This window comes from Eleutherodactylus coqui, chromosome 6 (genome assembly GCF_035609145.1).
Source record: "Eleutherodactylus coqui strain aEleCoq1 chromosome 6, aEleCoq1.hap1, whole genome shotgun sequence".
NCBI lineage: Eukaryota > Metazoa > Chordata > Amphibia > Anura > Eleutherodactylidae > Eleutherodactylus > Eleutherodactylus coqui.
The window spans coordinates 180,417,345-180,430,609 of NC_089842.1; the positions used below are offsets into that span (position 1 = coordinate 180,417,345).

Genomic DNA, 13,265 nt, shown 5'->3' on the forward strand with positions numbered 1-13,265 from the left:
AGCACTCGTCTATTTCTTTCTTCCTCTATTGATAGCAATGGAGCAGACACAAGGCTGAGTGCAACGCTTGTCTATGTGTCTGCACCATTGAGAGTAAAGGAGCTGCTGCTGCGCTTATGTGACCAGCGGCTCTATTCCCCACTACACTACAGAAATAGGAGCCTGCATCTTCAATAGTAAAATAGAGGGAACATGGGCCTCCCGTTTTTGGGATCCCAGTGATTGGATCCCCACTGATCAGTTTTCAGCCATCCGGTGAATACTTGAAAAAGCGACCTAAAACCGGAACACCTTTTTAATGAACATGATTAACTTATATAATGCTGCTTTTGTTGATTGTATTCATCCCCTCTGCAATGGCTTCCTAGGGTAGTGGAGGTCTTAAAGGGGGTATTGGGAAATTTTATCATTGATGACCTTTCCTCAGGATAGGTCATCAATAGTTGGTACTAAAAGCATAGCTTACAGCACTGCCCACACTCACTGGGCCTAGTGGTCAGTTGAACTTTGGGGATCCTGAGCAGTGTAGCCTCATGGATCAACTGTTGATGACAGGACAGGTGATCAGTAGTAAAAGTCCTGGTCAACCCCTTTTTAAGGCCCCTCTCCACATCAGAAAAATTGTTGGCTGAACATGCCAATTTCAACAAGACCGGCCAACTATTATATGTATATGGGGGCCTACCGCCTCGAAGGGTCTTATTTTACATGGGATGATAGTCGGGTGCTGAAGCACCTGAAAGTCGTCCCAGTGATGATCTCTCCTGTGACTTCACATGTGAGCTAGGATCGCTCGGTGAATGGAGACCGGTTCAGAGATCATTCCGGCCCCTGCCTCCATTCACAATAAACAAGCAGTTGTACGTAGATAAATGACTGCCTGTTTACACAGACGGATCGTTGCTTGTCATTCAGTTTCTGCAGGCATAAATAATCAAATAAATGATCGTTTGTTGTTTAGTTCCTGCTGTCCTTTAAACTGACCAAATGCGATTGCCACGATCCAGCGGGAATCTGAACGATTATGGTTCAGTGTAAAAGGGTCCTAACTTGACATGTCTGAGGGAAAAAAGGATCTGCCATGTTGAATTTCAATATCTGACCCATTTGATAAGTTGCTGCTAAAGCTGTCTGGCAGTGGCTTTGTTCATCTGAATGGAGAAGTCCGAAGAAATGGCTGGTATGTGAAGGAACATTTGGCCAAGAGCTATTGAAGGTGTAAGGGTACCTTTTTTTAATGTCTTCTGCTTCTGTGGTGATGTATGGCACCATGGGGATGGGTTAATGCCAGTTTCCCTGGTGGTCTAGAATAGTGAAGCGGATACCACCTGGTGTCACATTGTGTCTTCTACCTTTTTCTATAAACAGTGCTACACATGTCTACAGGTTCTATGTGGTATTAAAGATCCGTCCAATTCACTTTAAAAGAGCATAGCTACAATACCATCCACAACCAGGGAGCAGGTGTGTGCTCTTTCTACAAAAAGTAGCCATGTTTTTCTACTCCTAGACAACCCCTTTCGGATAGCTTAACACAGAATATGTTGAAAAAATTATGCAGCTTTCATGCCACTTTTCCTGCCGTTATTTTCGACTAAAACATTACTGCGGAGGTTAACTGAAAATCTATAGTGAAATATACAATGCACTTTTTTCCACTTATGGCATTTTTCTACATATTTTTCTGTCCTTGCATTTTCAAAATGCAGCATACTATACGTATACTCTAGCTATGACATTTTTCTTATAAGCTTCACTATAGAGCTTGAATATTATTAATAATGTAATTCATTGGGTTTTTTTTTCACAAACTAAAGAAAAAAAAAAAACGCTGGTAAAAAAAAGTATGCGCGAAGGCAGCTTTTTGGCTCTTTCCCAGGAGCGTAGGCGCTGTAAAAACATGTGATGGGGTGCACAAATCTAACGTTTATGCGCCTGTTCAAACGAGACGGGCCTGGCGCATATACGTCGAAGCCGCAATGCCGTTGCCTCACCCTCCACAGGTCACCTCCTCTCTCCTTCCCTCCGCCTGATTGCAATGGGAATGGACGGGATGGGAGGCGGCGGAGTGACTTGGCTCTGCCCCCTCCCGTTGCAAACAACCGGAGGAGAGATGGGGGGGGGGGGGGGGGGGAGTTTAACAGTCACGCTGCTAAACTCCCTCCCACCTCCCTTCTCCGGCCGCTGTCATTGGCTCCCATGGGAGCTCATGCAGCTGCTGACGTATTCTGGGCACAAAGATAGTTTCAGGACTAGCTTTCCTGCCAGCGCTATATTTGCCAGCCGCGGGAATACGTCTGTGTGATCTGATGCATTGGAATCCAATGCATCAGATGGGAGTGTATATTGGCTGACAGAGAAAATGCCAGCCGATATACGCTCATGTGAATAAGCCCTTAAGGTGTTGTACCTATTGTGTACAGCTTTTCCTTCCTGCTTTGCACTCTTAGATATCATGGCTGTGTTTAAAGTGATTGTCCAGGAATGCTAAAGACAGCTCCAGTTGGCCATGGATTGTGTCTGGGATTGCAGTTCATCTCCTTTTGAAGTGAATGGTGTGAGCTGCAATGCGCCACATAGTCTGTGGAAGGGTGCTTTTTGCTCTTCATGGGTCCTCGGTCTCTGGAGGTTTCTGAAGAGTCGTCCCCCCCCCACCTTCTTAACAAATTATACATTCTGTTGAGTTTTTCAGTAAAACAAGAGAAGCTGGCATTATTTATGCCTTAATATCTGAGACTGGCATCATCTTTTTACTTACAAAATTTGAGTGGACAGGTCCTCTGCCAATTACCACGATTTACCTCTTTTTCGTTTGCTATAGCAGATTTCGGAGCTGTAGCTTATTTCTTGCTGGCAATGAAAGAATATGAGCACAGGAGTGCCAGGCTGAGAGTAGTTCAACTTTGCTTATGACACACATGGCTGTGTACGTTATGCGGTTAGCACCTAACCAGTGGAGTGTATTTCTTTTCGCCTGAGACTTCGCATGTATAGTTTACATTAGCAGCAGGACAGATTTAACCTGAACATGGCCTAAGTGAACCTATGTTTAGTTCATAGCTCAAAGTGATGAGATGGTCTGTAAATGATTTGTTTAGTATGAATGGTAACCATTAAAGCATACCCAAACTTATAAATAACTTTTCAGAATAAGCTTTTGTGTGTGGCCATGAGAAATAACATCATATCTGGCCATTATGACCTGTATATAACATTTTTCACCAATGTTTCCTTCTGCAGGCTCCATCACTAATTCTCAGTTTTCCCTGAGCTAGTGGGTGTAGACTAGCTGCTATGGGGTTCCCCATACACTGCACCCAAGGAAGAGGAGATCCTGCTCCTCTCATCACTATCTTGCCTAGGAGCAGCAACATCGAGGGCAGAGTATAGCCTTATCCATCTTTATTCTAGTAGCTGTGGGAAAGTAAAACCGTATTAGTTGCAGCCCCAGGTCTGTGTCATTTTGCTTTTCTATCACTGGACACCTCCTCCCCACTTTTCTCTATAGGTTAGACTACATACTGCTCATAGACATCTTATCCAGAGAACTGGTAATCCATTTTGTGATTACCAAGACAGGTTTTAACAGTTTCTCAGAGTGAATCTGATCAGTAGAGAAAGCATTTTTCTCTGATATGTATTACTTTGTTGTTTTTTTTTAAATATTCAGCTGTACTAGTGCATAACAGCTCAGTAAATTGATGGGGTATTCCAGTTGTAAAGCGAATTTTTTCAAAAATTCCAGATTTGAAAGCTGTTTATGGTTATAAATTGTACAGCCGTTATCTTCTTATCCTGGCCCTCATTTCTATAATTTCCCCACATGACTATTTTTCAAAATGGCTTCCATCTGCTTGCTGCCGTAAAGCTTGAAACTACATTTCTCACAATCTTCTACTCTGTACTTCCTCACTAAGCGGTGCCCTGTTATTGGTCAGCAATCTTCTCCCAAGAATTGATTAAAATATAAAAAAAGACGTCCCTATTTGTTTCTAATGAGCAAGCCCGACCTGTATTACTAGAATGACTGCAGGACGTATCCAGGGGCAACCTGTGAATAAACACTTGTGAAGTGCCAGGAGAAGGTGCAACAGACACAAAAGTCATAGCAGAAACATACTGCAAACTTTGGTAATCAAATGTTATTATTCGACAACTTTACGTAACCGAAATACCCCTTTAAGGCAAAAGAAGCTATTATGAATCCTTAACTGCCTCAATTTTAAAGGTGTAATTACAAAGAAGGTAGTTCTCGAATATATATACACACACAAATTTAATTCACATGCAAACACCATATGCATTTTCGTTATGAGTGATTGAATTGTTGCTTGGTTTTAACTTTTGCCTTGTGATGAACATATACAGGAATAAGGACTAGTAACTTATCTATAAGTGCCTTTTCTTGTACTTCATAAATGTGGTCATTGCTTTGTCTCAGATTGTCTGTCATTTTTCCACTTCCACTGGTGTACCTGAGCGGTAATTTTTACTCTAGCATCACCATATATTTAAACACACCATTATTAGGATATGTCCACATATACTTAGCATTGGAAAATCTGCAGCATTTACAGTAGAAGCAAAATAATAAGATTTTAAAAATCTCATTTTCACAGTGCAGAGACTGACAGCGGGTGGGGAATTCAAATCTGCAGCATTCTGCAGGGGGGGGGGGGGAGAATTCTGCACCAAATGGTGGGGGTTTTGATGCAAATTTTGCCCTGCGGACAAGCTGCAATAAATCCGTCCTGCATGTGCATACTGTTAGTGTAGGTGCTGAGAGGAAATCTAAAAGCCTATTTACACAGAGCTGATCGCTCAAAAATCGATCGTTTGAGCAATAATCGTTGCTTCTAAATGTGTGCCCATCGTGCACTTTTCGGGCACTGCTAGCTGATCATTAAAGGGGTTGTCCCGCGCTGAAACGGGTTTTTTTTTAATTCAATAGGCCCCCCCGTTCGGCGCGAGACAAACCCAAGGGATGGGTTACAAAAAAAAAAAAAGGTTTAGTACTTACCCGAAACCCCGCGCTGCGGCGACTTCTTACTTACCTTACCAAGATGGCCGCCGGGATCTTCACCCACGATGCACCGCGGGTCTTCTCCCATGGTGCACCGTGGGCTCTGTGCGGTCCATTGCCGATTCCAGCCTCCTGATTGGCTGGAATCGGCACACGTGACGGGGCGGAGCTACGAGGACCAGCTCTCCGGCACGAGCGACCCCATTCACCAGGGAGAAGACCGGACTGCGCAAGCGCATCTAATCGGGCGATTAGAGGCTGAAATTAGACGGCACCATGGCGACGGGGACGCTAGCAACAGAACAGGTAAGTGAATAACTTCTGTATGGCTCATAATTAATGCACGATGTACATTACAAAGTGCATTAATATGGCCATACAGAAGTGCTGAACCCCACTTGCTTTCGCAGGACAACCCCTTTAAATTCAGTCCAACCTAAAAATCGTCCTTCAGCCTTATCAACAGTTCTCCAAGGGTAGTACTGATAACATTGTTTCCTGCTAAAGAACAAAGCATCTGAATGCAGATAAGAGCCCTTGAGCTATTAACTGCTAAGGCTTCATTTGCACACTTAATTGGTACTTATGTACAGGAGTAGCAACTTAATAGATTATGCAAAATGATCACTTAAAGCTTCACTCAAACTGTCGTTTGAGCGATCATCGCTCCGTGTAAATGGGCCTTTAGTCTATCCAAATTCATGCTTGTTTCTAGTTGACCACCTCCTCTTGAGTCAGAGGGTTAATAGAAGCACTGATCTGATATGCATGAAGCCTTACCAGCCATATTACAGATCGGTGTTCTACGGTGCCAAGCTGGGTATGGCCCTACAGTGTACCTCCAATTTCAGTCCCCCTCATATTGGAACATTATGACAGAAGCATTGCATGTATGTGTTTGTGGGTCTGAAATACAGGCTCATAGGGACTTGGTAAAACTATCAACCGCAATCTGCACAGCTCCTCTTGACAGGACAGTAGCTTGGAAAGAAGGTAAGTTCTACTACTGAGTATTTTGTAGTGGCACTGCCTTGGACCAGTCATCGACAAATGCAGTTGTAACTTTTTCTTCTCCCATATACAGTAGTCATGTTACACAGGCTCCACCCACCTGCAGACAACGTAAATTGTAATCTAACAGAGTGCAGTTAGATGGAAACTGAAAACGTGTGAAAAAAGTTAGAAAATATTTATTTAATAGCTAGATTTGTAAATATCAGTTGCCCCTCATTAATGAATGTACTCTTCAAGTCAGTACTATGGTGGAAATAGGATTGTCGCTTCAAAACAAGTTCTACAGTATATATTAAATGTCATCTGAGTCATATGTAAAGTGATACAAGTCTTTTTTCACAGCCATAAGTAATCCAGGAACTGGTCTTTTTCCTCCTTGGTAGGATGAGAATACAATACTTGGGATAGAATCCTTAGATGCTGGATGTGGTGAGGGGATTGTCCTGAGAAGCCGGCCATCCTGGAAGTTCCATATCCTTGTATAGCAATCTTGTCCAACTGCATTTGAAATGAAAATATATAAGAGCTAATTAAATTTATAGCTTGGTAATAACAGGTACATGTGAAAAGTGAGAGATGACATAAAAGACCAAAGGCTTGTAAATGTAAAAAAACTATAGTCAGTGCCCTGCTGCACAGAATACAAATAGATTTATTGGCTTTGTAAATGCAAATTACTTTTTTTTTTTAATCAAACACCTGTTCTAATATGCTAATGAGCCCAACACTGTTTCTCATGTCTATCAGAGTAGAGCATGACATTTCCCAGATTGAAAGCACAAGCCGACGCTGATGAATTTTTATACACACTAAAATAGGTCAATGCTATGCTATACTTTTCTGCATCTATAGGTAGTTCTAATGCTGGGAACTGGGGCCCTTTAATCAGATGAAATGCAATGTTGGGTCTCTTTCACATGAGCGTTTTTTTGCAGCGTATCTCTAGCACAGGATGGGGGGGGGGGAGGATGGAAGAGCCAGGAGCAGGAACTGAGCTCCCGTCCCCTCTCTGCCCCTCTGCACTATTTGCAATGGGGAGAGGCGGGGGGGCTAATTCTCGGAACTTAGCCCCGCCTCCTTTCAGTGCAAATAGCGCAGGGAGGCGGAGAGGAGGCAGAGAGGGGGCGGGAGCTCAGTTCCTGCTCCTGGCTCTAGCACCCCCCCCCCCCTGCAGATGAGGACGACGTATATCAGCTCGGCGTGAAAATCGAGCCGATATACTTCGTGGGAATGCAGCCTTAGAGATAGTTAGGGGTCTGATAAGACCCTGCAGATCCGACATGCCAGTGGTCATGATCGCCAGGTCCCATGCAGGAAATGGCAATGTCGCTTCCTGCATTTTCGACATACTGCTCGCCGAGCACGATGTAGCCTATAAAAGAGAAGACTGAAGTGGTTAAAAACCATTTCTCGTCTGTTATCATTGGGGGACACAGCAAAGACCTTGGGTATAGCTTCTGCCACTAGGAGGCGACATTAAGCATAAAAAAAAAGTGTTAACTCCTCCCACTAGCTATACCCCTCCTGCAAGTAGCATGCTAGATCAGTTTTTAGCTTAGTGTCCGGGAGGCAGGACTCTCCCCGTTAACCCACCGAGGGCGGCGAACAGAGGTGATATGTAGCCCTCTGTTGTCTGCCGGGCCCCCTCTGAAGAAAAGGAGGCACCCTCGGCCACCAAACTGAGTGTGACCCGCCAGCCATAGAGCCCCCCTTATTTATGGTCCGGCATCCACTGCCTCATCAAAGGCAGGTGATGATGGGGAGAAGCTCTGCTGGAGCGCGGGAGCCACCCTACCTCAGGAAGGAGGTAAGTATGTGGGTTTATTTTGTTAGTCCGCCACCGAGCGAACCGTAATGTCTGTGTTTTTGCATTGGCTGTCTGGTTGTCTGCGGCGCAGTTTTGTTGTGGTGGTGCCGGCGGCGGCCTCCTGGCCGCCTGCGGCTTGTGTCGCCGGCAGGTTATGAATTTGATGTGGAGACTTCCACTCGTCAGCAGCTTATCCTGCCGACTCACAGTTTTTAGTCAGATGGTGACGAGAGATAGGGCCGCACTGTCGGCGGCTTGTTGCATATAGGTGTTTGTCGCGCCAGCAGCGAGTTTGCAGCACGGCCCGCAGTGGCCCTGTTCGCGATATCCCCCCACCAGCGCAGGTGAGCCTCCGCGCGACCCGGCCCTGAAAGGCCCCGCACTGGCGTGCGAACTAAGTGCCGGCGAACACCCCTCTCAGCATGGCGCCGCGCGCCGCTGTCAACTCGGCGCACCCCCTTCTCTCACTGGCACCCCTACCTCGGAGGGGCCCCTCCTGTAGACGCGCGGATCATTCAAAAGTGCCGCGAGCGGTCCATCGTGGCGTCGCGCGCCCTTATTGTCCCGGCGCCGCGCGCCCTCCTCAGCAGTCCCCCGGCTAGGGGCCCCACGTGTTGGTGCGCGGACCATAAAGGTGCCGCCGCGCGGTCACATGGCCCCCCCTCCTCTCCTGAGCCGTGTCCCGCACGGCCCCTGCTTTAACATGGCGCCGTGCGGCCCCTTCTCGCAGCCGCCCCTGCCACGGCAAGGGACTCTATGGGCTGGTGCGTGGCCTACTTAAAATTGCCGCCGAGCGGTCACGTGGCTCCCTCTACTCCTGAGCCGTGTCCCATGCGGCCACGTCTCATTACACACGTGCGCCCCTCAATATAGCGTGTCCAGGAGGACACGCCCCCGCAACATGTCGCCGCGCGCCTATGCCTCCCAGCGTTCCTGCTACGAATGGGATGCCGCGGTGCGTCCATTTTCGGCTGGCCCACCGATACGCCTTACCATTGCCCGGCCACGGTTTTTTAGAGGCTGTGCAGTCAGCATTGTCCTCTACAGCGGTCTCGAGCGCACGTATCCTGTGTGCACTGCTGCAGGTCAGGTTATGATTTCGCTGAACAGATGGAGTAGCTCACGGCCGTCCGGTTAACTTGATTGCCATTGGCTGGTGTATATGACGAAAGTGCAGCCCACCAACTCATGGTTAGGCTACCATTCCGTACGCAATCCACGCGTGAAGTTGGGGTTGCTGGGATCTCCTTCAGACTACATACAGTCTATCGGGGCTCCCTGCTGCGGTAGCTCCCCTATGGCCCCTCCGGCAGTCCCCGGCTATGAGACGCAGACGGAGCCGACCAGAGCCACGTACTAGGTGCGCTCTCAGTACTGTACGGAATGTACAGACAACAGTGCTGAACTATTGGCAGCATACTCCAGACTCAGACATCTGGTACCTTCCACGGTACTACACAAAGACCGTCTGGAACCATCGCTGCCCATATCTGCTCCGGACCGGGTTGAGCCATACCTCTCAGTAGCTCCCCCATTGCCCCTCCTGCAGTTCCCTGCAGCCAGCGTTCCGCAGCATCCGTGCCGAGGAGGACACATGGACGGGGCTAGCCAGAGCCACATGCCAAGTGCGCTCTCGCTGCAGTACGAGATACATCCAGCAAGGGATATCTCGCCTTACTGTATACAGCGTCCAACTGATGGTCAGCATTATCTGGCCGTGCTGACAGGGAACCATGAATCCTATCATCGGCTCCGGGCAGGGTCGAGCCTTGCCCGTTGGTAGCTCCCCTACGGCAGTAGCGTAGTGTCTGAGTCCAGGAGGACAAGCGGCCACAGCCACATGCCAAGTGCGCTCTCGCTGCAGTATGAGATACATCCAGCAAGGGATATCTCGCCTTACTGTATACAGCGTCCAAACTGATGGTTAGCATTACGGGGGCGTGCTGACAGGGAATCATGAATCCAATCATCGGCCCCGGGCAGGGTTGAGCCTTGCCCGTCGGTAGCTCCCCTATGGCAGTACCGTAGTGTCTGAGTCCACTCGCTACAGCACTATATATACTGACAATAATGTGCGAACTCTGGTCAGCAATTACTCTGGGCTTGCTGACACCTGTGGTACCTTCCCTTCTGGATAGGGTACTGCACAGGGAGACTCTAAATTCATCACTGCACATGTCTACTCTGCATCGGGCGAGCCTTACCTGTCAGCAGCTCCCCTGCTGCCCCCCCGCAGTCACATGTACCGCAGTTCCGCATAGCAAATGCGCTCTTACTTAAGTAATGCGATCCCTTGTCAGTACTCACAAGGGAGTCTCTGGACTCATTTTTTCACATGTCTGCCCCGAATCGTGTTTAATCTCTCCACAGGCAATCGTTCCACAGTGTCCGTGTCCAGGAGGACACGTGGACAGCAGCAGGCAAGGCCCACATGCTGTGTGCGCTCTTGTTAAAGGGGTTGTCTCGCGAAAGCAAGTGGGGTTAAGCAATTCTGTATGGCCATATTAATGCACTTTGTAATATACATCGTGCATTAAATATGAGCCATACAGAAGTTATTCACTTACCTTCCCTGCGCTGGCGTCCCCGTCTCCATCTAACTTCAGCGTCTAATCGCCCGATTAGACGCGCTTGTGCAGAAGGGTCTTCTGCCTTCGGCTCGGTCTGGCACGAGCGGCGTTCTGGCTCCGCCCCCTTCTACGCGTCATCGCGTAGCTCCGCCCCGTCACGTGTGCCGATTCCAGCCAATCAGGAGGCTGGAATCAGCACACGTGACGGGGCGGAGCTACGCGATGACGCGTAGAAGGGGGCGGAGCCAGAACGCCGCTGCTGCCGGACAGACCCGAAGGCAGAAGACCCTTCTGCGCAAGCGCGTCTAATCGGGCGATTAGACGCAGAAGTTAGACGGAGCCATGGAGACGGGGACGCCAGCGCAGGGAAGGTAAGTGAAAAACTTCTGTATGGCTCATATTTAATGCACGATGTATATTACAAAGTGCATTAATATGGCCATACAGAAGTGCTTAACCCCACTTGCTTTCTCGAGACAACCCCTTTAAGGAACGAGACTACATCGAGCTGGAGAATACCTCGTCTTACGTACAACGGGGTTCAAGCTGCTTGTCGGCAGAACACCAGGCTGCTGAGCCCGGTGGTACCTTCTATGCCTGAAGCAGCGCATGCACTGGCCTGAGCCGGAGTCAGACTTTTTCCCTCAGTAGTCCCTACATCCTGGTCGGAGTCCGAGACAGAGCCATTTATCAAGTGCGCTCTCCGCTGCAGTACTGAGTTACAGCCAGCTGAGAATATCTCGGTCTATGGATAATGTTACTCACACTGATTGTCAGCGGTACGCCGACGTCGGTGACAGGCCTGACTGGAGTTGAGCCTGCCCTAACGGCTAGCTGCCCCTCCGCATTCCCTGCAGGCAAACAGACCGCAACGTCGGATGCTAGGTTGCCGCGCGGACAGGGCCCGGCTAGAACCATATATGGTATGTGATCTCGCTATAGTACGAGAGTTACACTCCCAAAGACAGTCATCCCATGGACAACAATCTTGGGCTGTACTTCGGTCTTGCTGAGTCCTGTGATACTTTCCCGAGGGAAGGAGAATACTCATAGGTATTCTGTGAAGAGCTTGCGCGCTGGACTTTTACCTAATGGCTACCTCCTCTGGGACGACTACCTACAGCTTCCTACAAGCAACTTGGGGCGCCCCTCCAGGCGACGTCTGGTTGTGCCTATCCACTGTGAGTCCGCATTCGTTCAGGCGGTCACTGAACTACAGGGCATGTTGTGCTGGCTATGCACGCCGGACTACTTGTCCTACAGCCGTGGATATCTCACTACTGGAGACAGAGCCCCTGATGACCCTAATGGGTGCAGAACAGACCACGTTTTTTACCAATGGTGTGAATGGAGACTGGTCGAGGAGTACTCTGTATTCGGAGCGGTCGCTACTGTTAGGGCGCTGATCCTCAGCAAACTGTATAGGGAGGTTAACACGCCTAATGGAGTTGAGTCAGGCAGAACCAGCAGCTCTCTGCGATACTCAGGCATCGCCTTCCCTGCGTTATTGCTTGCAGCAGAGCGTAAGACAGTCCATACTTGTACTGTCGGCAATTTTTAGGGTTCGTCCCTCCCCTCTGCTGGGGTTTTCTCAAGGGGAACAGTGAGAGTCCCTTTCTCGTGTACCCTTGCTGCCTTGCGTGCCCAACCCTTTTTGGTGCCTAGTAGATTCTCGCGGTAACAATGAATCCCAGTACGGGGTTAGCGCTAGTCGGGTACCCAGTTAGTCTCTATTCCAGAGGACAGATGTCCTCAGAAGCACGTGGGGCCATGCAAGTGAACGCTGTGGGTATGGTTGCAGGATCACGGGGCTGAAGAATTTTCCTCAGACACGCTCCACTCCTTTGATTTACAGCTAAACCGACAGCCGACGTCCTGGACGGAGGTTGTTGGGTTAAGAGCATCAAGGTCAAGCTGCAGATCCCCCAGCCTGGGTCAACACGGAATTCCAGCATGGAACGGTTGCAGATCTCAACAAGTTATGTCTTCATTGGCATCTGGAATCGACCTGCGTCCTTCCTCACGGAGGGACCGTGAAGGTCAGGTTGACTACCTGGAGGTATATGGAAGCTCACTTACAACTAGGTCGACTGGTGGAAGGCCGACAACTCTCTGAAGTCTCGGCACTTAGGGCTCAACAACTCTGCTTTGGGTGCCTACCTTGTACCGTCGGTACAGGAGACGATCGTTATCTACCTGCGGTGAGTTCTGCCGTCGGTATCGGGACCACTTCAGCGGAGTATCGGTGGGCACCTTTGTCAGTAGTTCTGAGGAACGCTCCAGGGTAAGTTGGCTTGGTCTGACTATGCAAGAGTACTTCGCGTGGCTAGCATGCTTCAGTCACGTTAGTGCACGGCTGCTAATCCTGGCAACTCCGACTGGATTCCGGTGTCTCCGGATGGAAGCCTTGCAATGGATCGCCTTGCGGCATACAGGGTCACAGTCACAGCAAGGTTATATTCTCAGGCCAATTTGCGGCTTGCATACTCTGACAGCGAGTGCCTCATCAGAGGCTCCTTGTCAGGATTCCTTCCCCCAGAGGGTGGATCGGGCCTTTTACTTAGGCCCCTTTAAGCTCTGTCTGAGCATGTTGGATGCGTAGTAATCCATTACCGCGGGCCGCAGTTGAAGGACAGGTTGCTCCTAACACACGCGGCTTGTTATATTTTCCCGCCCCCTTGGGTACTGCTCTAGAACGTCCCAAGGTCTTTGCTGTGTCCCCCAATGATAACAGACGAGAAAACTAGATTTTGTAAGAACTTACCGTAAAATCTCTTTCTCGTCTTGTTCATTGGGGGACACAGCACCCACCCAGTCTGCTATTAGGACTGTAACGTATACTCCTCTTGTT

At 48.8% G+C, this 13,265-nt stretch overlaps 1 protein-coding gene across 2 annotated transcripts in view; it reads right to left on the reverse strand.

Annotated features, from left to right (window-relative positions):
• Window positions 1-6,193: 6,193 nt before the first annotated feature.
• DCAF4 (DDB1 and CUL4 associated factor 4) overlaps window positions 6,194-13,265 on the reverse strand; it is a 37,904-nt gene continuing 30,832 nt past the window's right edge. For both annotated transcript variants that reach the window (XM_066608370.1, XM_066608369.1), the window contains exon 14: window positions 6,194-6,535. In XM_066608370.1, coding sequence (XP_066464467.1) covers window positions 6,330-6,535 — 206 coding nt within the window. In that variant the 3' untranslated portion in view covers window positions 6,194-6,329. The remainder of the gene's footprint in view (window positions 6,536-13,265) is intronic.